The sequence below is a fragment of the Miniopterus schreibersii genome (genome assembly GCF_964146895.1).
Source record: "Miniopterus schreibersii genome assembly, chromosome: X".
In the NCBI taxonomy this organism is placed as follows: Eukaryota; Metazoa; Chordata; class Mammalia; order Chiroptera; family Miniopteridae; genus Miniopterus; species Miniopterus schreibersii.
The window spans coordinates 92,957,835-92,983,687 of NC_138104.1; the positions used below are offsets into that span (position 1 = coordinate 92,957,835).

The 25,853-nt window shown below is 40.3% G+C and overlaps 1 protein-coding gene across 1 annotated transcript in view; it reads right to left on the bottom strand.

Annotated features, from left to right (window-relative positions):
* POLA1 (DNA polymerase alpha 1, catalytic subunit) overlaps window positions 1–25,853 on the bottom strand; it is a 267,019-nt gene that overhangs the window by 87,961 nt on the left and 153,205 nt on the right. Inside the window, exon 35 of the mRNA XM_081126508.1 lies at window positions 5,172–5,288. Coding sequence (XP_080982634.1) covers window positions 5,172–5,288 — 117 coding nt within the window. The remainder of the gene's footprint in view (window positions 1–5,171; window positions 5,289–25,853) is intronic.

Consider the following 25,853-nt stretch of genomic DNA (forward strand, 5'->3'; position numbering starts at 1 on the left):
GGCAAGGAAGGATTCTCCCCTAGATTTCAGAGGGAGAACGCCTTGCCAATACCTGGATCTCAGACTTCCAGCTAGTTTCCAGAACCATGAAAACAATAAATTTCTATTGTTTTAAGCTACTTGGTTTGTGGTACTTCATCACAGCAGCCCTAGGAAATGAATACACTACTAATGGAGCCTTATACTTAAGTCTAAATAAATCACTTGGCTCTCAAAACACCTGACAAGGCGTGGGCCAGAGATTGCATGTGCCAAAAAAAAATAAAATTATTTGTTTTAGTATATAGAAGGCTAAAAATGAATCAACACTGTAAATACAGACGCCAAGAAAGTTAACGCAACCCTAAATAGATTTCACAGAAACTGGCTACCTAGAAAAGTTGGTTGCAGCAGGATTGTTCTGTTCTGTACTAGCGCCAGTGAGAGCAGCTGAAGTGCAACCTACAGTTCTGGGCTCCTCACTTTATTGGGAAACGAACACCAGACTGGGATTATTATTCTGAAAGCAGAGCACTAGAAAAATGGTTGAAGACCTAGGAATTTTGGGCCTAGCAGGGAAAGGCTCAGGAAGATAGCCACCTTCAATATCTAAAAAGGCTCTCATAAAACAGGAACACAGTAGGTGCTGAATAAATCCTAACTGAAGGCAAGGGATCGATCCATTCAGCTGAACTAGGAGCAGTTAGTGAGCCACAGGAAGCCACATTTAGGCCAAATGTAGGACCTGTCTAGCTAATGAAAAAGAAAATAAACTTTGAAAGTGTATTGTCAACATTACATTTTAAAAAAGTATATTAAAAGAAGCAACCCAAATGTCCATCAATGGATGAAAAGATGAACACATGGTGGTATCTCTAGTCAATGGACTACCTATTGGGCCATAAAAAGCAATGAAGTACTGACACGTGCTACAACATAGCAGAATCTCAGAAACATTGTGCTAAGTGAAAGAAGCCAGACACGAAAGGTCACATATTATATGATTCCTAACGGGCACAGGGATTTCTTCGGGGGTGATGAAAATGGTTTGGAACTAGACAGAGGCGGTGATCGCACAACATTGTGAATGTACTAAATGCCACTGTATTATTCACTTAAAAATGGTTAATTTTACATTACAGGAATTTCACTTCAACAAAAAAAGGATGACAAAAATTGAAAAGGAAGGCTAGCATCTGCTTTGTGGTAAGAGAAGCTACAGGTAGAATTTAGCAATTTCTGCATCCAAGAACAAGCATGTTGAAATCACAACAGAGATCCTAAGGACCCTTCATGGTAAAAACCCAGAGTCTGCTGGAGGGTAACCAATGACTAGATCCAAATGTTTAAGGCTTTCCATCATGGTTCTGAGGTTCTCTTCCTGCACAACTCATGAATACTACCTTAAGAGATCACAATTATTTTTCCATTTTCATCTTATGCAGAAAGAAGACATTCTCCTAGGTAGCTTGACAACATTCTCAGTGTCCCTAACTTAACATCAAATCAGCCACAGCCATTTTGAAACTGTAACCTAACGATTATAAGTTCGTTATTTAAACTCTCCCTTGAAGGCCAAAGTCCGGTATGGTACACATGCTCCATTACAAAAGTTTTCAACAGCTTTACAACTGAGGATAATGTGAGAGACACTGGAATTGTCCCAAAGTAGGACTGTAAGTCATTTTACTGCTTCCTTCATAAGTGGCCTTCAAGAAATTTAGCTGAATCAAGAACTGAATAAAGGACCCCACCCCAGTGCTCCTGCCCCAGGGGCAGCACAATTTCACAAATTATTTCCCCCATGGCCCAGGGAGTCTCACTTCGATGTTTCTCATCTCCACACCAAGAATGGAAATGTTAATGAGAAAAACTTTAACTTGGTTTAAAGTCCTAGTTCTATAATGAAAACAAAACAAAGCTTACACTTTATTTTTGGTGAATTGCATAACACAGAATCCCCTGTGGATTCGGCTCATAGCCATACAGATTAGGCCAGCTTAAGAAGTCAAAACCATGTCCCTAAAATAAGCAGATATTCAAATATTTATTCTCTGGTTTGGGTAAGTCCTGCCTCTATCACCAGTGTGGAAAAGGGTCCTACTATTCACTTAGGAATTTATGCAGACCTCGAAGTTTTCATTCCTGTATTTATTTGCACTTCCTATGTAGCAGAGAAAATACTTTTAATAATCAGCAATTTGCATACTGTTAAGTTCCCACGAACCTAAGGAAACTTAACTGATTTTTGAAAAGAAGATATCTGAGAAGAGAGACACATCTAAAACCCTGGGAACAAAATTGCCCCAGCTTTCTTCTCATAACTCTGGCAACATGAGCCAGAAGAAGAGCCAGCTTTCATACTCCAAGTTGATTCTGGAAAGTACTCAAGCCAACTGCAACCCAGGACTAAATGAGAGTGGATTTATTATGTGAGGATGAGATTGGCACAGTAAGAGGGAAGTGCTTTACCATCAACCTTGAACGTGTTTAAAGTCCCCACTAGTCAAGCATTGGGAAAGCAGTGCTTTTGTCCAAACAGATATTTACAAATGCCAATTTTTGCTCACAGATATCAATTCTGTATCAGTTAGGTAATGTTAAACTAGCTTCATAAATAAGGGCATGGCCCGTTCATTGATATGTCCCTAGCACCTAGCAAAGTGCCTAGGATATAGGTGTTCAATAAATACTTTTTAAATGAAAGTAATATATGATTGAGATGCAGCAATCCACAACTTAAAAGCCAGGTAAGCACAATCCTGCAAAACTAACACTTTGGAAAGCCCTATGATAATTATAATGATCCTGTCCATCGCACTGCTGATTACGGAACTTCTCTGGAACTACAGCAGGTCCTCTAATAACATCATTTTGTTATAACATTGATGAGATGCCATAGGAACTTAACTCTTTATCAATTAGCCTGTGGCAAAACTGGCTTTGTTATACATCACTTTGCTTAAAGTTACAGAACCTATCGATGACGTTGAGCGAGGGCTTACCGTATCTCTGGAAAGATGCAGCTTTCCCTCCTACTAGGAAAGCCTAGGAACCTCATAAATAGGATTAAGAAATTCCCCGCTCACCTCGAGCAGCTCCCAGCGAACTGCAGAAGCACGGGCTCAGCCCTGTCAAGGTCCCTGTGACCGGCTAAGGGCACTATCACCAACCAGGGTGCTGGGGACCTCCAGTTATTCCCGGGGCCATGCTCCGAGCTGCAATACGACCCAAGGGGCTAAGCTGTAAGAGCTGCTTTCTGGGAAGAGTAGCTGATACCTTTGATAAATGCCTGCCCGAAATGCCACCGCTTTTTAGGACAAGGGTATGAAGGGGAGAAAAAAATGATTTCAAAATGCCTGTGTTGGTTCACTCATTTAAAAAGGATAATAAATAATCGAAGATAACCTGATGTATTAAACCACCACCAGTATCATCACCAATGTTTATTGGAAGGCTACCGATCTGCTAGCTATACACTTTCCCTTTCTTTCACCAAGAAGGCAATCATAAAACTGGCTGACTTTCTAAGAAGTAATTCAATTTTCATTGAACTTCACTTGATGAGCTAGATGTTAAAGGCTCAGAGGCAGCATGGGTTCCCGGAGCAAGGTGGCTCCCCTGGAGCCTACAATCGGATTGATGACTCACACTAAATTGATAGTCTCTTTTCTCCCTCCGCCTGCCCGTGCAAGCCCTGCGATGAGACTGACGTCGAAAGAATTTGCTGCGACAGCTAACTCTCACTTTGTGCTCTGCATTTTTAAATAACCTACATGCTACTGTGTTAATTATCAGAGATATATGGAAAGGTAAGGAACATGTCTACATATCAAGTTAGTTAAACATAAATGAATCATATTCAAATGCTGCAAAGGCGGGGGTAAAACTGGTTACAGTGTAAGTTGGGACAACCCATTAAGAAAGCGATTTGGCAATGCAAGCCATGACCATACTGAATCTATGCATTTGGATATGTAGAGTCGGTAAGAATTTATCCTAAAGAAATATTTCAAATGCCATAAATATATTTTAAGCAGGAACATATTCATAACAGTTTTCTAGTAAAGAGATAGTGAAAGTAGCCTAAAATGCCCAATGAGAGGGACAGTCAAATTTGCATTTAAAAATTTTGGTGCTGGAAATTACGCAGCAACGCCGATAGATGCTTGACAAAAGAGAAACATGATACAAAAGCGTACTTTCATTTTGACTGCAAACACATAAAACATCCATATGGACAGGCAAAAGAACAAGGGAGCACACAACAACAGTGGTAGCCATTTGTAGTTTCTGACTTCTTGCTAAATTTTGTGAATGACAATATATCGTCTTAAATATTTCCCTAAAACTAGCCTGTGTATCAGCCATTTTCAGCGAAAAGATCTGAAGTTAAAATCTGGTTAAAGAACCCTACCTCTCTGTTAACAAACAAGTAAGTAAACAACAGGTTTCCTATGCTCTCTCTCTTCTCACCAAAATCCTTACAAATCCTCGGGCCGGACAAATGTGGAAACTGAGGCACATTACGTCGTGCTTGGCGAGGCAGACTGCACGTGACCGTTCTACAGGCTCCGAGGCAATGTGCCACAAGCGTGTTTAACTTTGGCCAGCCCACCGTTTGCTAGAACACTTGATCACAAAGCCCGCTTTGCACAGACCTTCAAACATTGCTGTCCCCACAGTCTGGGAAGTGGTGCTTGGATGTTGCTCAAAGGAAATTGCCAGGAAGATGTTTCCAGATGTGTGCTCCCCAGTTGGGGGTCACTGAAGATAGTTTGCCTTACCCCTCAGATTTATGTGTTAAGGTAGAGAAAAAGCTTGAGAACTACTGATCTATGCTGCTTCTCAGAAACAATGGAATCCCATACAAATAAACCCTCCAGGGTACTGCTTGGGGAGGTTTTCTGGCCCTTACAAAAGGGGTTCTGATCTAGTCTAAAGATAATAGCAGTTTCTACAAAGGAATGGTATCTCTTCCTTGTAATTATGAAGTAGCAACCAGAGACCTGAGTAACCCATATGAGAATTAGCTCTTTTTTAGATACAAATATAGTATTGTTCGGGACATGAAAAAATGCACTAGGGTGTCTCTACCGAGCAAATTCCAAATATCTACTTCCCAGAGCTAAGGAATGGGCAAACAGAGCACCCCTCCCGCAGTTATTTAGCATTATTTCTGCCACCGTTACCTCTGGTCGAAGTGTGGCTTTCATGCAAACTGGGCAAAGAGGTCCATTTCGGGAGAAATGAAGGGGAAGGTGCCGAATTCGGTTTTGACAGGTTGGCTCCTCACAAATCAACCAGCCCTGCGGAGAAAAAAGAGAACGCTTCAGTCCTCTCGCCACCATCAACAAATACAAATAAAACCCCCTTTCGTTATCAAGATAGACTCATCTCACTCAAACCTTCCTTAGAGATTCTGAAATAGCTCCTTACCTTTCTTTCCTGATGTGTTCATTTGATCTGTGCCCCAAACTTAAAAGTGAGGCCACTCATCAAGTTTTACAAACAGAAAGATTACATGAGATGCTTTTTTCTCTTTTCTTAAAATACACCCCCCCACCCCACATACAAAAATATCTCCCAATAAAAAAATTATATGATTACTCACAGATGTAAACCAAGGGGTTTTAAATTCATTAGTACAGACCATTACCAAAGTAAAGAATATACTACATAGAAATAAATAAACACCTGAGTAACTACTGATTACTTAATTGCTGTGATCAGTTTATTTTGCTGTGAAATGAGCACAACAGTACTTGCTTTACAGGCCTGTTGTGGTTGTGATGTAATACATTCAGAGTGCTTGGAACTATACTTGGCATAAGAGAAACGCTGACTAATTGTAAGCAACTCTTTCATGTAAAATTAAAACATATTCTTTTACACATGCTCTCTGGAGGCATAAACCTGGCTCCCATGTCTTCAAGGACCAGTGTCAACGGATCGCCCTTTTCCAGTGGTTTCGAATAGCCACTGCGCACTCCTCCGTGCATTTCCCTCCCGCATTAACTCTCCCTTGCTGCTGTGTGGATGTGCTCATGCAGATGTGGTAACAGTGTGCCTGGCATCTTCCATCGGCATTGTTTGCTATGAAACATCTGTTAAACAAGAAGATAAGGCTTCACAAGTGGGGTCGAGCAAAACTCAGGTGCTCCGGGGGCTTTGGTGCTACCGCATTAGGCATGACAAGCCCAAGGCAAGCTGGGGGCCATAAGGTGAACACGGGATGCCCCTTGTTGCACGGGTGCCCACGTCTGACTGTCTTTGGGCCTTGGAGCACCTGGAGAGGTGGAAGTGCTGAACTTGAAGACCAAGTAGAAGTTTAAAAGATAACGTAGGCAGACAGAACAGCATGGGCAAAGGAATGAAGGCCAGAGAGAATATGTGCAGTATGATCAAGAAAGGCATCAGTGACACGTTCAACCACGTCCCCCGTTTCTAGACTGAGCAACCTGTTGGTTTTTTCTTCCTACAGGACAGCAGTATATATACAATTGTTGCTTAATGACGTTGGGGACCTTCGTCTGCCACTTATTAATGTAGCCACACAGCATTAATCTAAAGCTGCGGGATGTCTCCATTCATTACTGTGCTAAATGACTTCATTCCTCAGAATAGGCTCTTCTTGGAAGTAGCTACAACCGAAGTCAAGGGAAAGTGCTCCAAATCACTTCTTCCAGCTCCATTTATGACTTTTACCCCCAGAGAAAGTGCACTATAAAATTTTTGACGTTAAAAGAAAACATGCTACCTTTAAAAAATATAAAATCTATCTAGTCAATACATTCACAGTAAGCTTCATTCCCACCTTCAGTCAGTAGGCTGAACTATTTTAATATTTAATTTCGGTAGAACTTTTCAGGCAGAGGGTCTCAAGGGTCCTTCTGAAATCTCTAATATATGCCCAGAAGTATACTGAATATTACAGAGAGTTTCAGGAAATTACAATCTAAATAGGAAAACAAGATCCACACACACACAAAGAAAAAGCAATTCAGTACGGTCCGGCTGTAAGGAGCAAGATGCGTGGAACCAACTACAAATGCTAAACAACACAGAGAAAGGCCGAGTCGTGTGGACCCTGCCCACCTTAGACGAACCACCACTGCCACAGCGAAAGACCACGAACTGGAATCAACAATCAGGGCTTCTGAGTCACAGGCAACTGTCTGCTACAATCCCTAGGGCCCAGGACCACGTTTTCTGGATTTAAGGACACATTTTTATTCACATTTTAATATTTCTAAAACTCAGATGCATTCACGATTGACATGTACCTTTAATGACCTATTTATATTTCCTTCGAAAAAGCCGTTAAGAGTGCAGCTCACAAGCGATGGCCCCTCCGGACTAAAGAAACAAGACGCTTTGGTTTAGCCAGTTCTAGGCATGCAGAATACAGAGGGGACGGGGAGGTGACAGCAGCAGCAGGTCTTCCGTCTTAAATGCAGCCTACGACCGCCGAAGGTCAGACTAGTTGCTTCTGGAAGCAACCATTTAGGCATATTAGCAAAGGAAACAGTAGGCTTCAAGCAAGCCAGGTATGAAAAGTGTCGGACTGGACCATGCTTTTATCATTCGTTTGGACTTGTTCCACTATATTTGCTATCTGAGGCTTTACACACTCTGGAATATGTATCAGTTAACAGTGCCAACCATAGTTGTAATTCAGGCAATTCTAAACGTAATTTTAAAAAAGGAAGCAGACAAGTAACAACTATCGTGCTTTGAGACAATAAATTATTAAGCGCCAGAATATAGCCTGGAAGTTAAAACTATTTTTAATTTAATTTTTATTTATTTATTTTTAAATCCTCACCGGAGGATATTTTTTCCATTGCTTTTCAGAGAGTGGAAGGGGGAGAGAGAGACAAAGAGGGAGAGAGAGGGAGAGGGAGGGAGAGAAACATCGATGTGAGAGAGACACAGGGACTGGTTGCCTCCCGCACGGGCCCCGACCAGGGCTGGGATGGAGCCAGCAACCAAGGTACGTGCCCTTGACCAGAATCGAACCCGGGACCCTTCAGTCCCCAGGACGACACTCTAACCACTGAGCAATCCGGCGAGGGCTACTTTTTAAAATGTAATGCTCAATAAGCTAAAGTTCTTTTCAGATGTTTTTGAAACTTGATTCCATCAATTTACTGCAACTTCATGACTCACTAGGTGAGCTGCCAACCAGGGAGATGCTAAATTGTCACCTCACCTGTTTCTAAAGCAAACACCTAACTCTGTCTCTGACAGTTACTAACTAAATGCCCTTTCAAATAATAGAAAAAACAGATAATATAATTTGTCTAGACTTCCTACCAGTTGTAATTAACATTAAAGAGGTCTTTTCTTCTTTGTCACCTCTCTCTATTCAGTACTTATTTGGGTTTGTTTGTACTTACTATCTGTTAATCTCCCTTTACAAATGACAACAATAACTAGTGCTATTATGCTTGGAAATTAAACACACTGATAACTGTGTGAAGGGAACTGGGGCTGAAAAAATATTAAAACCTGTAGCTCTTTATGCCTCTTGTTTTATTTTGATAATTAAGCTTTTGGTCATGGTCTATTTTAAACAAAACTCTTCTATGGGGGAAATAGGCCCTAATTATATTCAATATATACTTTGCTTCCATTTAATTTTGTCAAGTGCATTTTGGTTAACCCTTTGTTCCTCCAACAAATAACTGACTGTACTAAATCTACCTTTCAAAGAACATTTGTGTTGTTAAAAATAAATATGCCAGGTCTTTGAAAATATTCTGTGATGGGCAAATCATCCATTGCAAGATCTCACAGTGAATTTTACTTTACCTTTCATGGGTGTTAAAAATGAAGTAAATGAAAATACTAACATTTTATAAATTCACTCTGAATTATCACTCACAGGGACAAAAGCATACTTATTTTCATTTCCCATACTGGAAAATAAAGTATAGCCCAAAACTATGCTGCCAAGTCAACAGAAGAAAAAAAAGTCAGTAAAGTGTAGTTCTTTGGAAGTCCAACCTATGAAAAGATCTGGGCTTTAATAAAAACCTCCAGAACCATTCTAAGGATGTCTACCATCTAAATATGTCATTTTATTATGCAATGTCATACCAAAGTGACAAACTGTTATAACCAACAGAAATAAGGTCATTAACATACTTTGTATAGTTTATATTTTCATGTACATGTTTCTGCATCCCCCTTTTATGGCTACACAAATTTGGGGAGGTTTGCAAAAATAAAAATATTCTGAATTTTATATATGCGTGTGTGTGTGTGCGTGGTCATTAAGTTTTCAGATGGCTACCAAAACCATATTTATAAGTAGATGGTTCAAAAGAGGTGAAGCCAGCCTGTCCAACAGCAAAACAAACCTTTTCCAAAACATGCAAAGATCTATCACCTGTTGCTTTAGTTTTAGCATCACTAATTCCTTGAAATCATTGTGTACGAAATTGTGTCAAATGCTGATTGGTTCTGATTGCTAAATTATATTTCTGAGGCCTTAACTAAAATGTTCCTGTCTGCACATGCTAAAAAGGGATCGATTTCCTCCTGTAACTGAGGCATTCCTGATACTTGCCCCTTGGACATAAACTGTTATTAATTTGGGTATATTTGTACTTTTAGAAGGATGCAGGCACAGAAATCATCCAGACCTGGAAATGTGGTGCACAGGAGGCACTCAAAAATATCTTTTGAATACAGTAGTTCCTCCCTTATCCACAGTATCGCTTTCCGTGGTTTCAGTTACCCGCGGTCAACCCCAATGTGAAAATATTAAACAAAAACACCAGAAGTAAACAATGTGTAAGTTCTAAATTGTGCGCCATTCTGAGTAGCATGAGAAAATCTTGTGCAGTCCTGCTTCATCCCACCCAGGCCTGAAGCAGCCTTCGTCCAGACACTCCGTGCTGCACACACTCCCTGCCTGTCGCTTCATCGTCATCTCGGTTACCAGACGACTGCGGAGGTACCACAGTGCGTTTGGGCAAGTAACTCTTATTTCACTTAACTTTTATTCACATAACTTTTATTACAGTATTTTGCTATAATTGTTCTATTTATTATTAGCTATACTGTTATTCTCTTACTGGGCCTAATTTGTAAATTGAACTTTATCATAAATATGTATGTATAGGAAGAAATATAGTATATACAGGGTTTGGCACTATCTGTGGTTTCAGGTATCCACTGGGGGTCTTGGAGCATATCCTCCATGGGTAGGGGCGACTTCTGTAAATGAATGAAGTGATAAAATAAAAGTGCACAGAAGCAAGTCCATGGAAAATAATAAGGGAAGGGTCTAAAATTCAAAGTAGTTCTTACTTTTTTTTTTTAATCCTCCCTGAGGATATGTTTTTATTAACTTTTAGAGAGAGAGGAAGGGAGGAAAGGAGAGAGAAATAAAGAGAGGAAAAAGCGGGAGAGAGAAAGAGGAACATCGATCAGTTGCCTCTCATAGGTGCCCCGACTGGGGAGGGAACTCGCAACTTAGGTATGTGCCCTGACCAGAGATCGAAACCGCAACCTTTCAGTGTAAGGGACGAAGCTCCAACCAACTGAGCCACCCGGCCAGGGCCACAGTAGTTCTTACTCTGGAACCACAGCCCGGTCAGCGTGGCTCAGCGGTTGAACGTCAACCTAGGATCTGGGAGATCGTGGTTTGATTCCCCGGGAGGCAGCCGATCAATGACTCTCATCACTGATGTTTCTCTCTCCCTCTCCCTTCCTCTCTCTGAAATCAATATATATATATATGTATATATTTTTAAAAATGCGGTGGGTCCTTCTCCTCCCATTTCCAACCAGTCACCAAGCCTGCCCCCATCGCCAGCCTCACCCAAGCCCCGGCCTCAGAGTCGATCTACTAACAGCCCCCTACCTGGTTTCCCTGACTCCATTCTCTCCCACATCCAGTGCAAAGACAGGCCCAGTGTGGCCTCCCAAGGCCTCTCCGCCCCCATGCCCCAACTGTACACCCTCCACAGAGTATCAGGAAGGCATGCGTTGGCCTGCCTTGCCAATATTTCCAGCCTCGCCCACTGCTGCTTCCTCGTCAGTCTCTTACCCAAACTCTGCCCCATCAGGTCCGTTTTCGCACGGCCCTCGTCATATTTTGCCCACTGCCAACTCCTCGTCTACGCTCGTGCTGTAGAAGCTCTGCCTAAAATGCCTGCTCCTTGAGCACCACTTCCATTCCTCTCCCCGGAGATTGTCCCAACCCTAGGGGCCGCTCCCTGTATCCAGCTACAGCTGAGCACACACTGCTTAGCACTGTCCCCGAACCATCTCATTTTACCTCCTTAAATGGATGGCCAGGCCCCCAGGAAATGGCCTGCTTTGGAATTGGGAGCGTCCCCCACAGTCTCCAGCACAAAGGTTCCCTCAATGAAGAATCCAGATGTGGGGTTATGAGAAACCACACTTGAATACGGTTTTTCTCTCCCATTTATTAATGTGTAATTTTGTATAAGTCACCGAACCTTTCTCCGAGCCTCAGTCTCCTTGTCTACAAAACAGGAAGTAATAATACCTATCCTATGAGAGTTGTTAGGAGAACCGAGTAAGAAAGCCCACACAGAGTGCAGTAAATGTAAAATACTATTATCCCACATACGCCTCCAGTACTGGGGAACACCAGCGCTGGGCTACAGCGGGCAATGCCCCATTAAAGACAGGCTATTTGAACCAGGGTAGAGCCAGGTCATTCCAGCTGGTGATACCCCAAATGGAGACTCCCAGTGATGACCAACAAGCAAGATTAGGCAGAGCTGCATCTCATTCTGATTGCAAAATAATACAACTGTGCAGCCCACCTAAGTGCAGTGTTCAGGTTTCTCCTGAGAAAACTGTACTGGATCTGAAGTTCCAGATGGCAGAATGGATGGAGAGGGAAGAGGAGGTACTCTCTGCTTTATTTGGGGCAGGAATGCAGTGATGTACGGTTTAGTTTAAACGGTAATGCTCTCCAGGAGTGCGATGACAGGGTCACAGGGCCCCGTCTGCCAGCACGCGTGCTCTTCGAGTTCATCACGTCATTGTTTTTCTATAATGGCCTGAACTGCCCCTCTTCCCCAACCAGATGCACTCTGAGGACATCGGATGCTCTTTTCACCCAAAACCATTTATAAATGCTTTGGGGTTCCCTTGCAGTCACATTTTTCTGTCGCAGAATTATCCCCAGCGTAAAAAGGGTCTTCTTATAGATAGTGCACAGTATGGGCCCACAGCTGCCTTTGAGGAATGACATGTTGTGATTTGGGGTTTCCAAAAATATCAAAAAACAAATTGCTTTCTGACCCACATTTGCACCCAAAACTGGGAGAAATTTTTCCTAAGATCTCCAGGGGAAGTTTTAACAGGAACATACTTTTGCATTTAAAGTTAAATTTTCCACACTGCAGCATGCTGGCATGTCAAAAAGTGATTATTAAGTCTCAGAGAGGTGCCCGGGTAGGAGATGAAAGAGCAAATCAGGAAAAGTGCATATATAAACGAACTATTCACCCAAGTTACTACAAACAGATTTTTAACAAAATTATCAAAACAAATGTGGAAAGTGCCTCGTCGGTCAATGTAAGAATTTTGAATATTATTAAAATTGATTTTTAAAGTAAGACATCTCTTTAAGTGAGCAGTCAGTCACATGTCATTTCGTCCAAGTTATTTGAAACTTATTGATCTTATCATTTGAGCAAGGGCCAGACTCTGCCATCAGTTTGCTGAAAGGGTAATGGAGCACTCCCGACCTGTTATGATAGGTTAGATGCAAACAGTGCTCCTCATTTAAACACACAGAATAGCACTGTAAGTGGACAAATTCCAACCTCCCCAACTGTATATTACATGATAAATTAGCAAGTGGTTCTGCTTTGCCTCAAATCCAATACCACAGCCTTGTTATTTTAATTTGCAATCAGCGGTTGAGCATCAGAAGGTGTACCTGAGGGACATTAAACCACCTTCTCCTGCTAAACTGTGAGCAGAGAAAGCCAACAATTACCAGCAATTTTATTTTACCACTGTAGGACAATACTAGAACAGTTAAAATCGTCTCCATGCAAGCAACTGGGGAAAATATACTTAAAATGACTTTATATGGAAAATTACATTTTGGGGGGAAATGAGTTCAATGGAGAACATGTATCTTTCTGTCTGGGCAGCTAAAAATCTCTTAGTATATTCAAGCCTATTCTATAAAATACTCTCCCTATTCATCCAACTCAAAAGCAAGCTACATTCTTAGGCTATAATAGGTCACAACTAAGTACACAGTACCCTGCTTCAGGAATAATTTCGCTTTGTCTGTCAACTGTCAACAAAGCACAAAGAGCTCACGCAACCCAGCCATGTACTGTGGATGTTAGAGAGCTAACAAAATACAAATAATGAGAATACAAGATTTGTGAGCAGCCTTGCTTTCACTTTATATGAGAAAAGGAAAGCATTTTCCTCTCCACATTCCATTAATCTCTATTGTATTACAAATCTTTTCACAAGAGACTTTTTTCCCTATGTGAAGCTACAAGTGACTTGGGGATGTAATATTCCAACCCTGCTGAATGTCTGACTTTCCAGCATGAATGGTTATAAACGGATGTGCCAGTTTAGGCGTACAGTCATTTCAGCAAGGAAAGGAAAAAGAGAACCCAATGGATGAGCTGGCAGAACGGCTACCCTGTGTTTACATTATTATTTCAGTGATGAAGCCTCTAAGAAAAATTGTTAATTACTTCCAACACTGCCCTTGCTCTCAAGTCTTTGCACTCTTGAAAAAAAAATCACCTTCACTATGTACGCACCCTAAGAAATAAACCTCGAAAGTAAACTCGAGGCTTAGTACCCAGGGAAGAAGGCTGCGAGGACACACTCTAAAATGCCATCACTGGTTGCCTCTAGGTGGTTTCTTCTTGTTTCTATATTTTCTAAAACTTCTACAAGCGCATACTGTTTTTACAATCAGAAACCCATTATTAATGAGGGAAGACACAGTTTTGACATGAGCTTTCAATACAATCAAATCACTGATACATCTGAAAAATACCTTGAGCTATATCGCATGGTTCGTTGTGACCAAGATGAATTTTCTGGAAACGTGCTTATGAAAAAAAAAAGGGCACATAAAATAATTTTTTCTTTAAAACAATTTATACTAGCTCAGAAATTTCAAAAATATGTCAGTTTAAGCATATAAGTAATGCTCAAGTAGAAAATGGCAGGGCATGTATTAGTAGCATTAGAATAATTTATTAAATTAAGCCACTCTCTGAACTCCACACAGCCGTCAATGGGATACGATCTGAACACTTTTCTTTAAGATGCTGGGTCTCTGAAGGTAGGTAACAAACCAGTTTTAAAGAGAGGCGCTTTGCTCCCCATGTCCCCTCCCCTGCCTTTATTCAGTGTACACACGGATCAGTTCATGTCCAGGGTAGGAATCAAATTTTTAAAAATTCAATCAGGAGGACACGCTAGAACCTTATTACGAGCAGAGTTTATTTTCTTTGTTCAAGTCTAGCTAAAAGTAATTTTTATTGTTTGCGGGCCAGAATTTACTAATATGGTTTAATGTGATACGCCTTCGGGTACGGAGCAACAAATGTTAAAACTGAACTATATATGCAATTGCCTCACAGGGCATCTTAAAATCAGAATGGAGTTCAAACCATCACCAGGCAATGTTTGTTCATTTAACTTTAATTATTTTCTCCTTGAGAATGGTACTAATGAAACGGAATATCTTTCATGGTTTCGAAGGGCTGTCTGAATAGTCTGTAAACAGAACTAAGGGTAGACAAGAGATCTGGCTGAGCCAGGGGGTTGCTAGGTGATGCAGAATGTAAACTCCCAAACTTGTTAAGGTTTGCCTTGCTTTCATGCCACTTTCACACACTCTCAAAAGTTTTGAGAACTGATTTTTCAGGTGGCCATTAAAAAAGAAGAGACCCCCCCCTTCCTCTGAAATTCACTCCCCCAGATGCTCTGCCATATTCAGAAGGAGAGAAATCCATCTGACCTTTGGATGTAAACTTTTGGTTTTACATAAACATAGAATCATTTTATGAATGCCGGCAATTTCACAGAAACAAATCCACAAAGGTGAATTTTTGAATTTCAAAAAGACATTTCGAATATTTTCTTATTCAACATGGAAAAAAATTAAGATTTCCTTCCAGAAAAATAAAAATAAAAATGTGATCACGGCTTAGAGGATTTGGGGCACAAAAACCAAAACCCCATGGCAAATACCTAGCACTGATGATCTTTGTGACAAGCCTTTTGGTGTAGCCACTCATCTCTCCCCTGGCCTGCACCAAGTCTGCCTGCCTGCGAGGCTTCTCCCTCCTGCCCCCTCCCCCAAGCTCCTTTTTAAGTAGCTGATCAGAGATTGTCCAGTAAGAGCACTTTATTAGATCATCAGCCAGAGGGGTTCACAAGTACTGAGAGCAATGGGCTCAAATGCGGCACATCAGTTTTAATAGACCAGGGGCTACTAGTAAACTGTAGATACTGCTGAGAACTTTCCATGCACTGAACTCTTGAAAAAGCACCGTCTCTCCAGCTTAAATGCAGCTGCCTCTTTCAATGCCGCAAATGGGTAAATTTGACAAAAAAGCCACCATTAAGACTACATGAAAGGCTCAAGACAACATCCTTTCAAAGCTTTGTACTTCAGTAATCAGATGTACTTACTCACCCCCTCCCCCAAACCCGATCAAGAACTATTTCTGAATGGTAGGAAATAATTCCACTTTGTACATCTTTTAGTTAATCAAGACTTTCTATTCAGCAATTTGACCTTTTGTTCAAAACAGGATTATCAGTTTTTTCGCCAGTTACCAAGGGCGACTCGCATGGTGAACATAATTGCAATAATTTGCAAAACACCATGGCAACCCACATTACAACTAGGTAAATACTGGGCTTTTGTGCTACATTGTTATTTTCAGAGATGCTGAAGTCAAAGAACGAATGACAAATGAACACAAAATTTATATTTGCTTTGTCTCAAAAGAGAAGAAAATTGATAACAAGAATTGGGGGGAAACCGACTACAGCTGTAATTTCTAACTTGATTAATTAGGATGGTAACAGTCCTTAACAGTATATTCAACAAACAGCCCTGACTTCGTCTCTCCACCCACCTCTCTCTATACCAATACCACTATCCCCCCCACCCCAGACAAATTTTTTCAGCCTGGAGAACAAACATCCCCCATTTGCTCTTTTCTTCAACTTAATGGAATCCTTAATTGCAGAATATTGTTCCCCTGCTCTTCACGGCAGTGCAAATGAAAAGAAAGGAGGAGAGTGCCAGGGCAGACAGGGAGCTACAGTCATTTTTCCCTGCCTCTTCTGGACACCCCAGGCTCAATGATGAGACGGCATTTTTCTGGTCTCAGCAGCTGTTTCGCAGCAGACAATAAAGTAAAAACTATTTAGCTTTGCAGAAAAGCCACTTCTTTCCTCTTGGCAGTACAAGGTAAGTCTACTCGCCGAGATTAAAGTTTCATAATTTAAATGCCAGAACATAAGATGAGAAAATGTTAATAAAAAAGCCATACATTTTTCCTGTAAATAATTATTAACTGTGGTTCTGGCCAAAAAGCTGGCGAAATGCATGTGTTTGCTATTTGAGGAAGATGCTCACAATGTCACCAATGTGCTGAAAACCATTTTATACTCAGAGAAAGCCCAATTCACAAAACAATCTAAAAATATAAACTCAGTACTCAGAAATTAATACAAAAATCAAAAGCTATTTCGATAAGCGTAGTCTCAAAAATATTACTATCTTTCCTGTAATAAATAGGACAATTAGAATGTTATATCAGAATTGTTTTACTCAGGTATGAAAGGCAGGTTCTATTTTATAGTAAAGGAGCAGCTTTTTCTAAGAGGCACAAATTCTGTTATGCTGCCTAGCTTTTTGGAAATGATCAAAATTTACTTTGCCATGTAAACTGTAATGTTTTGCAATGAGAAGAGAAAAACACATGCGGAAAGGGCTTGCAGAAGTTCCACTGCCGAGATCTGAAAAAGCAGCAGCTCCAGATGCTCTCAACAGAGCCCAGGCTGCTCTCCTCCGGCGGCCTTGTAGCCAGGCAGGGCACAAGGAGCTCCTCCAGTGATCTGCATATTTCCCTTAAACGTCTGAAAAATCAAAGGAACCTGACACTATGATGAGTCCGTTCTTATTTTGTCAGGGCTGAAAACTCCCAGACGGATCTCGAAGATTCAGCTTAGAGAAATCACAATATAACATTCTTCAGAATATGCCTTCGAAATTACAGATACTGTGATTTCTCTGGAGGAGCACAAATCAAAAGAATGTGACATGTTAACTCCTTCTCAGTCAGTGCCAACCTCTTTATACTTAGAAAATATATTATTTTCTGGATTAATTCTTTCCAAATTTACCGTACCTGTATTAAGTACATTCTTATCAAAAGTCCAGATGTTAAGAGGAAACGTATCCTTTATCTCCAAATAATAAAGGGTTGAATAAGCCTTTAGCATTCTGCGATCAAATAGACTTGAAAATAGATCATAAAGTAGACATAACAACCTCATGACACTTGAAAGCCTTTAAGAAGCCCAAATGAAATATTTTATAATCTATCTGGAATGTCTTCACTTATAACATTTTACCTAGTACACTTGATGCCTCCGGCCCCAAGCTTTTGTCACTTCTGTTCCAGTGGGGGTTTTTCCCTTTTCGCCTCTGTCCCCTCCCCCGCTTTGGCCAACTGGAGAGGATGCTTCTTGACTTCTATTTGTGAAATGCAACATCCAACCCTCTATAATGTCAGTAAGTTTCCCAAATCCCCAAATCGGGAATGGCAAATGCCTACCAAGAGACCGCATGCCATCTCCGCCTACATCCCGCGCTCACTATGAAACCCGCCTGCTGTCCCCAACCCTCCTGGCTCGAGAATTCTCGCTGGGGCTGTGCACTGGAATCACTGGAATCACCAGGGGGCGGCTATCACACCGCCCGCTGGGCCGGGGCGCCACCCCAGAGTTTCTGATTCAATAGGTCTTGGGGTAGGGCCTGAGAACTTGCATCCCTAACACGTTCTCCGGTGATACTGCTGCTGCTGGCCCGGAGACCATACTTTAAGAACCACTGGTCTGGGGTACAGAATGAAGAATTGGGATTTTTAAAGAGCAACCCAAGTGATTCCAACGTGCGGCCACAGTTGGGGTCCACTGTCCGTATGATATGAAGAATGAATTTTACAAACAGAATTGTACTAAAAAAAACCTCTCTTTCAACTCTCATTCAATATTTTCTCTTTCTTTAGATAGTGTTGATGTGGTTCTCTATTTGACTGACTCTTTTCAAGTTCTCCCTGCAGCATTAAAATCAGCAAACCCTCAAACCAGACTTAATTCTATGAAAAGAACGGACCGATTTCTACATGGTTTACATCATGTATGCAGCTTAGTCACATCCCTCCTTTAAACAAACAAACAAACAAAGAATCTTACTCTAATGACAACAATATAGCACCTACAATATGAAGCATGCTTTACTTAGGAACATAGAATTTTAGGAGTGCTGGTGGAAATAGTGTCCACGAAATCAAGTGCAATTACATTTTTGACTTGACAAATAATCTGAAATAACACATCTAAACCCTAAATTTTAAAGTTGGAAGGGACTTTAGAGCTCTAGTCTAATCCTTCGTATTCTGAGAAAAATGAAGCCCAGGAGAAAGTATATTCCTTGTACACTCACACAGTCATGAGCGGCAGGGCCACCCGGGTTCTGAACCTCCAGGCCAGTTCTCTACACCCTACACCTACTCTGTTGAATGCACGAGCCAGTAGCCGCATATGGTTATTGAGCACTTGGAATGTGGCCTGTCCAAACGGAGATGTTACAAGTATAAAATGTACAAAGACTTAGTCCAAAATAGATAATATAAAGTACTTTATTGATATTGATATTTTAAATATTCATTATAGCTTGAAATATTTTGGATATGATGGGTTAAGTAAAATCTATTATTGACTACATCTCCCCTTATTTTTAAAAATACAAATGGAAGTGTATCATATATACTGTTCTAAATCTTGCTTCTTTTGTTTAGAAGTAGAGGAAATTATACTCTATAAGTGCATGTAGACCTGCAATGTTCCTTTTAATGGCTGCAAATAATTCTTTTTTTTTTATTGTAATACTTCAGCAAATCCTCTTCTGATCAACAATTAGGTTGTTTTTGGTTTCTTACTAATACCAGTTAATGCTGCAAGGAATATTCCAGATAGTACCTTTGACAACATCTTCAAGTGCTGTACATCTGGGAAGGAGAGACACCCAAATTGGAATTGCTGAGTCAAATGGCATGTTCATTTAAAAATTTGACAGGTCGCCAAATTGCAGTCCAAAGACGGCGTATCAGTTTTCACACCCACTAACGGTGTATGCGAGTACTTGTTTCCCCACACCCTTCCCTACACTACCTATTGTCTAACTTTTGGATCTCTGTCATTCTGATAGGTGAAAACTGGTATTCATCTGGACTTCGGAACTTAAGAGTGAGCTTAAACAACTTTACCTATGTTTATTAGTCATTTTCATTTCCTTCTCCATGAATTGCCTGTCCCTGTCCTTTATACATTTTTCTATTAGATTACTGGTCTTTTCCTCCTTGATTTGCAAGAACACTTTAAATGTGAAGGAAATTAGCCCTTTATTTGTTATGTGAGTTACAAATATGTTCACCAGATCATCATTTCTCTTTTGATTTTATGGGGGGGGGTGTGTGTATAATTTTTTGCCCTGTAGAAATTTTTATTTTTAAATTTGTAGTCAAATTTATCGTATTTTCCCTTTTCAGATTCTGAATTTTGTGTTGTTTCAAGAAGTCTTCCCAACTCCAGCATTATTAAAAATACCTATTACTTTTATAGTTTCATTTTCTAACTTTAAATTTTTGATCCCCCTGGAATTTGTTTTAGTGTAGGGAGCAAGGAAGAATTCAACTGTATTTTTCCCCTAGATGACTATTCCCTACTGATATAAACCACTCCTTGATATAATACTAAATGCAACTTTAGGTCTATTGCTGGACTTTCTATATCTGCTCCATTAAAATCAGGAGTGCACCAAAATATTTTAATTACCCTAAACTCCTAAAAATTTTAATAATTGGCAGGTCATCTTCTTTGTGGGAATTTTCCTGTGAACCATTTCTTTTTCTTGTCTAATTACAATAGCTGATACTTCCAAAATTCGGTATTTATTAAGATTTTCATTGGGCTGCCTCTAGCATCAGCTTTCCCAAGAAGCTAGTGCTGTGGACTCAAAGCCACCACAGGATCTCTGCAACTGGAAAAATGTAATTATATTAAAATTACTACAGACCTTTGGTGCAAAATGCCTATAACGAAATCTCATCACTCTATAATTATTAAGTTAGGATTTCATGTTTTGCTGTTTCACTCAACTGCCCCTGGCTGAATAGTATACCTCAGTGAATGCCTAGAGTAGTGGTTCTCAAAGCCTGGTCCCCGGACCAGCAGCATCGGCATCACCTGGGGCTGTGTCAGGCATGCGACTTCTCAGGCCTCGCCTAGACCTAGAATCCGACCCTTTGGGGTGGCACCTAGCAATCTGTTTTGGCAAGTCTTCCATGGTGTGGCTGTAAAAAAATGGGCATGCATTTATACAATCAAAGTTTAACAAGTATAAACCACGAGGCTAAATGGTACACGCTATAAAGATGTAAAATATATAAGGAACCAGGCTGAGACAGAGTGCTAGAATGACAGAAGGCTAAAGATTATACAGCAGCTGCTGATCCCGACATCTGCCCATTATGCTATCCCTCTCAAAGCCCCAAATACTCTATGCCCTTCTGAATACTTACATTACTCAGGATTTGAATATATATGCCCAGGGCTTCCAATTTCAAAATTGGAAGAAGCCTAAGGGAAGAATCCCTCAAGAAAATATCATCCACCTTAGCAGATGTTTTCATGCATTACTGAAACATGTTCAAAGAAAAATTCTTTAGCTTCAGCTCCCCGGCGCTCTTGAACTTGCTCTGAATCTCCTAACTAGCCCCTGAATCTCTCTCCAGGCCCTGCCTATCTGCAGCAAGGCTGACGCGCCTCCCGCGGGCGCCGGGACGATCTTAGGCATGCCCGTCCATGCACTGTCCGCTGCCCCACTGATTCCACTCTGGGCCTTACGAGACGCTGACAGGGAAAGATTCTCTTTAGCTCTTCATCTGATGTTTGCCATGAAAAAACTAAAGAACTTCACTTTGTTGTATAAATACAGTCACTGAGTGTTCCTCCACGAAAGCCGAAAATGGGGCTGGAGTAGGTCATTCATTCACTAAGAACAGAGAAGTCTTTACCTAATCAACTCTCCTTCCCTAAGAACATGCTTAGAAGGCGTCGTATATTGGAAGCCAGCAGAGAGGCCGACATTTCTATGCACTGGACTTCAAACTATCATTGAGGAAGGAAAGTCTCCTGTAACAGAATGGATTTTATGAATTCTATGGAGTTGAGAGAAGGTGTGAGATGCTACGCTACCTGGCCACAAACCTGACACACAATTATTGCACCTACTATAAAAGCCCCCTGCATTAAGGTGGTCAAACACCTGAGGCATTTTCCATAACAATACGAAAGGAGGAAGACTCTTCACTCTACTGCAGCATTTACAGTATCACTAGAACATTAACGATCACAGAGGTATGTGGGTCCAGCGATCTGGGGTGGGGAATACAGCTATTTCCGTGTCGGGCGAATTGATTTCCGAAGCAGAAAGGATTTGGCCTTGATCTAGCCCAGCTTCTATCCTAGCTGCCTATATTACTATATTAGGAACATCATTACCAAAGTAGCATTGGAAGTGACCTTTAAAGTGAAAATCTCCCAAGAGTGTTATATTTTTCACATATTTATATGAATTAATTGAATGACCAAATAATTAAATCAAACATGCTGAATCTGTATTTAAAAACAGAATTTCCATTGTATCTCTTGGGGAATGGATTTTTTTTTTTTTTTTATGTAGGAGACCTGGAGTGAGCATGACTTTAAGTGCCGGAGATCCAAAGGTATTAATATAAAAGAGTAAAAAAAAATATTTTGAGGATGAAGGAAAGAAGGGAAGAGGTAGAAGAAAGGAAGGCAGAAAAACCACCACAGGCCAGCCGTTCCTCAGTCCCAAGGGCTGGGACCCTATTATTTGGCTTTGAGCCCCTATGGCCCAGCATAGTGTCTGACGCACTGCAGGCCCTGAAGAGATGTTCTTTTAATTTTTGAAAAATTATGTTTTTATTGATTTTGGAGAGAGAGGAAGGGGGAGGGAGAGAGAGAGAGAGAAACACTGACTGGCTGCCTCCCGTAACGCCCCAACCAGGAATGGAGCCCACCTTTTGGTGCGTGGGACTACGCTCCAACCAAGTGAGCCACGCTGCCAGGGCGATGTTCTTTTCATTTCAAACTGATGGGAGTCAAGATTAACTTGACCGGCTGAGCACCCTGGCCTCCCTCAGGCTAGGTGGCCTGTGGGATTCCCAAAGCCCTTTCCTTGCAGGGGGCAGCTCAAAGGCCTGCCCTCACCTCACTGCTTCGGGGGCCACATCCCTTGGGCAGACCCCTTCACCTCCGTGGGTTACTGCAAGTAACACCTCCCCTCCCTCTTTCACGGGATGATACTATGAACATGTGGGAGCAATGTCTTAAAACGGTGAAGACTTGTGAACAAGTGACATTCTGATTTATACACACTCAGGTCCTGTTCCCTGACAATACGGAGCACGGTAGCTGTGGGCTTTCTTCTTGAAGGGACATTTGAACCATTTCAGCAGAGTGCCTGGGGCCACTGCGGAGTAATGGGTGACTTAGGGATTCTGGTGTGACCCATTTCACTTGGAAAACGGAAAACAGTGGAACGTCACTATGTCCCTCCAGAGCACGCAACTCGATGATTGCATTAGTTGAATACTGAAGAGACAAGCAAAAGATAGGTTTTGCTGGCTGATGAAAGATAAATATCAAGGGAAATTACACTTTTAGAAAGATTATGCTTGAAGTTAAAAAAGTGTCCGCCACCCACTTTCTTATGGGTAACCAGGCTTTTCTGCTGGAAATCAGAGTTTTCAGAGAATTCAAAGGTATCATTGTCACACTCTTGCTGCCTCTCAAGGCTTCTAAACGTATACGACTTTGGGAAATAATGCCACATTTGAAGTTTTATTTTTTAAATCCCCGGAAGAATTGAACTCCATCCTACAATGAGCAGTTTATAAACTATTTGCAAAGTATGCAAGCCCTGTCTGAAAACTCCAAAACAATCCAGAACATCATCTATGCTGACCGAGGAATGAAAATATGAGAACACAACAGCCTTCCATTAAACACCCTATGCGGCTCTGTTTGTCCATGGAGAGAGGCCCAGCATTATTTAACCTTTTCCCTAACACGGACAACACCAAAAACACTTCGCTTATGAATTTAGCAGGCTAAAAAAGTGAGCTTAAACTGGAAATGCCACAGAGAACCTCCATTATGTTCATAATTCAACGCTGTGTTATTCAATGCAGCCTAAGGGGCAGCTTTTGTAGGGCACAAAATATTAACTACACATTTTTGAAAGGTCATAGGAACACCAGGAAACAGGAATAAAATGAATTAGTGAAAAAATGAATTCAGTGCAGATTTTTACATTTATAAGTCAAAGTTAATACAGTTGCTTACTAATAAGGTGCCATCTCTCAGAAATGGCAAGCTCTAACATTAAAATAACAGGCTAAATATTTCATATAACAGTTTGGGTTTTTCCCTCCTCAAAGTATATTAAAAGTTCTCCTTTCCCTCTGTGTGCACAGTTTGTTCTTCACCTTAAAAAAGTAATTTCATGAAAATGCATTTTCCTTCTTATTAAGATCCCCAGTGACTCAACAGCTAAAGAAAAGTAGAATCTATGAGAGTTGAAAAAGATTTAGCTTGATATTAAAGTATATTTTCATTACCATTTATATATATATATATTTTTTTTCAAGGTCAATATAAATGTTACTGTAAATTACTGCTTGAAAAAGGGCATGCATGTATTTTTTGGATAAAATAAAACCTCATATTTTTTAAAGGTTTCATATATTTAAAAAATACAGAAAGTCATTTCGAGTAGAAAATTAGCTTACATTCTTTCTACAGAACAAAAACATTAAATTAAAACTTCAAGGCCAAGGAAAGAGCAAGTCCTTATAATGATATTAGGGAGCCAGAAAGCATGGCACACGAGACTAGCCTTTTCCAAGTAACTAGGTCAAAAGCATTATTTCCAAGCTAAAAATGTCATGAAATAAATAAACACAAAGAGTGTATCATCACAATTAATAAAAACTGGAGGATGTCCTATGCATATTTTTAAAGTCATTAAACTGAAAAGGGGAAAAATGAGTTATTTTATTTGCCTAACCTCCTAAAATTTTCAAGGAAATACTGAATACATAAGTAAAATTTTAAAATGTTAAAATATTAAGTCACCTATACAAATTTCAAGAAACAAAATCAAAAGTTTTATTGAGATATCGATATTATATAAAACAAGGGTGAAAAAATGTGAAATTAACTGTTCAAAATTTTATTTTAGCTTCATAGTCAAACAATTAGCTTACTATCTATGTTAATATTTTAAATCAAATGGAAAAATTATTTTGCCATTAAAGTAGTACATTTGGGCAAATCTAGTCTATTTTACTAATCTATTTTAAAATAATGTAAGAAATAAGAAGTATAAAGATAAAAATCTTAATATGCAGTTTGGTAAAGTTCAAGTCAGTCTTTGAACAACACGTTTATCTATCCAGTAAAGCTTGTGTTAATGCGATGTAAGAGTTTGGCAAATTCAACTTTAATGGAGCATAAAAGTGCTTTTGCTTGAAAGTGAGATCATTTTTAAAAATTCAAAGCATGATCACTTTTTCTTTTTTCGTAGGAACAATCTGATACAAGCAGCAAAGCTTAAATAAACTAGAAACATTTCAAATGATCCATAAAGGATTAATAAGCACCGCAGGAAGTCCTATAGGCTCAGCGTATACATTTTCCATCTTTCCCCCCTATGATGGGCATGATATGAAATTCTAAACAGAAGTGAAGTTTCCAAGTCCCTGAATGTTAAAGGGCTGTACTGCTGAGGTGAGAGTTCGCAACCTAGGGCTCTCTAATTTGAAATGGATCAAAATGACAATGGTATTAGGACAAGAATCATCCAAATTTGGACATTCAATTAAAAAGGTCTTCTTGCTGAGGGTAAAAGCCAGTGGTCAGAAGCAAAACTAAGGCAAAAGGAGTCGCGGTAAGCTACAGGCCACTAATATAACAGGAACAAAATGACAGCTATTATTTTAGCAGAGATAATCTATGCTGAAACACAAAACACACACGCACACGATTTCTTTCAATACAATTTTCTTGTCTTCCCACTGACTTCTGTGATTACCACAGAAAGCAGGGTTCTAAGCACATTTCTCAACTGAATCCTCAATCAATAAGAGTAAAAAATTCAGATGGCAGATACAGGGAAATGCATTATGGCATTAGTAACCGTTTGTAAAACAGGCTGAGCGTATCGATACGCACAGGAGTTGAGAAGAAGAAACCTCACGTACCTAACGGGTCACGTTTTTGTTACCGCAAAGCTCAGTCACAATGCCTGTGTCCATCAAACTGAAATTCTGCTCCTTTTAGGTGGTGCAATCTTCCTTCCTAATCCTTGTAACTACTAATTCTTCAAGGATAAATGTACTTCATAAAAAATCCTTGCTTTAAATTAAAATGTAAACAACTCCCAACAGTATAAAGGCCTATTTTCTACGAAAGACAAAACGCCAAGT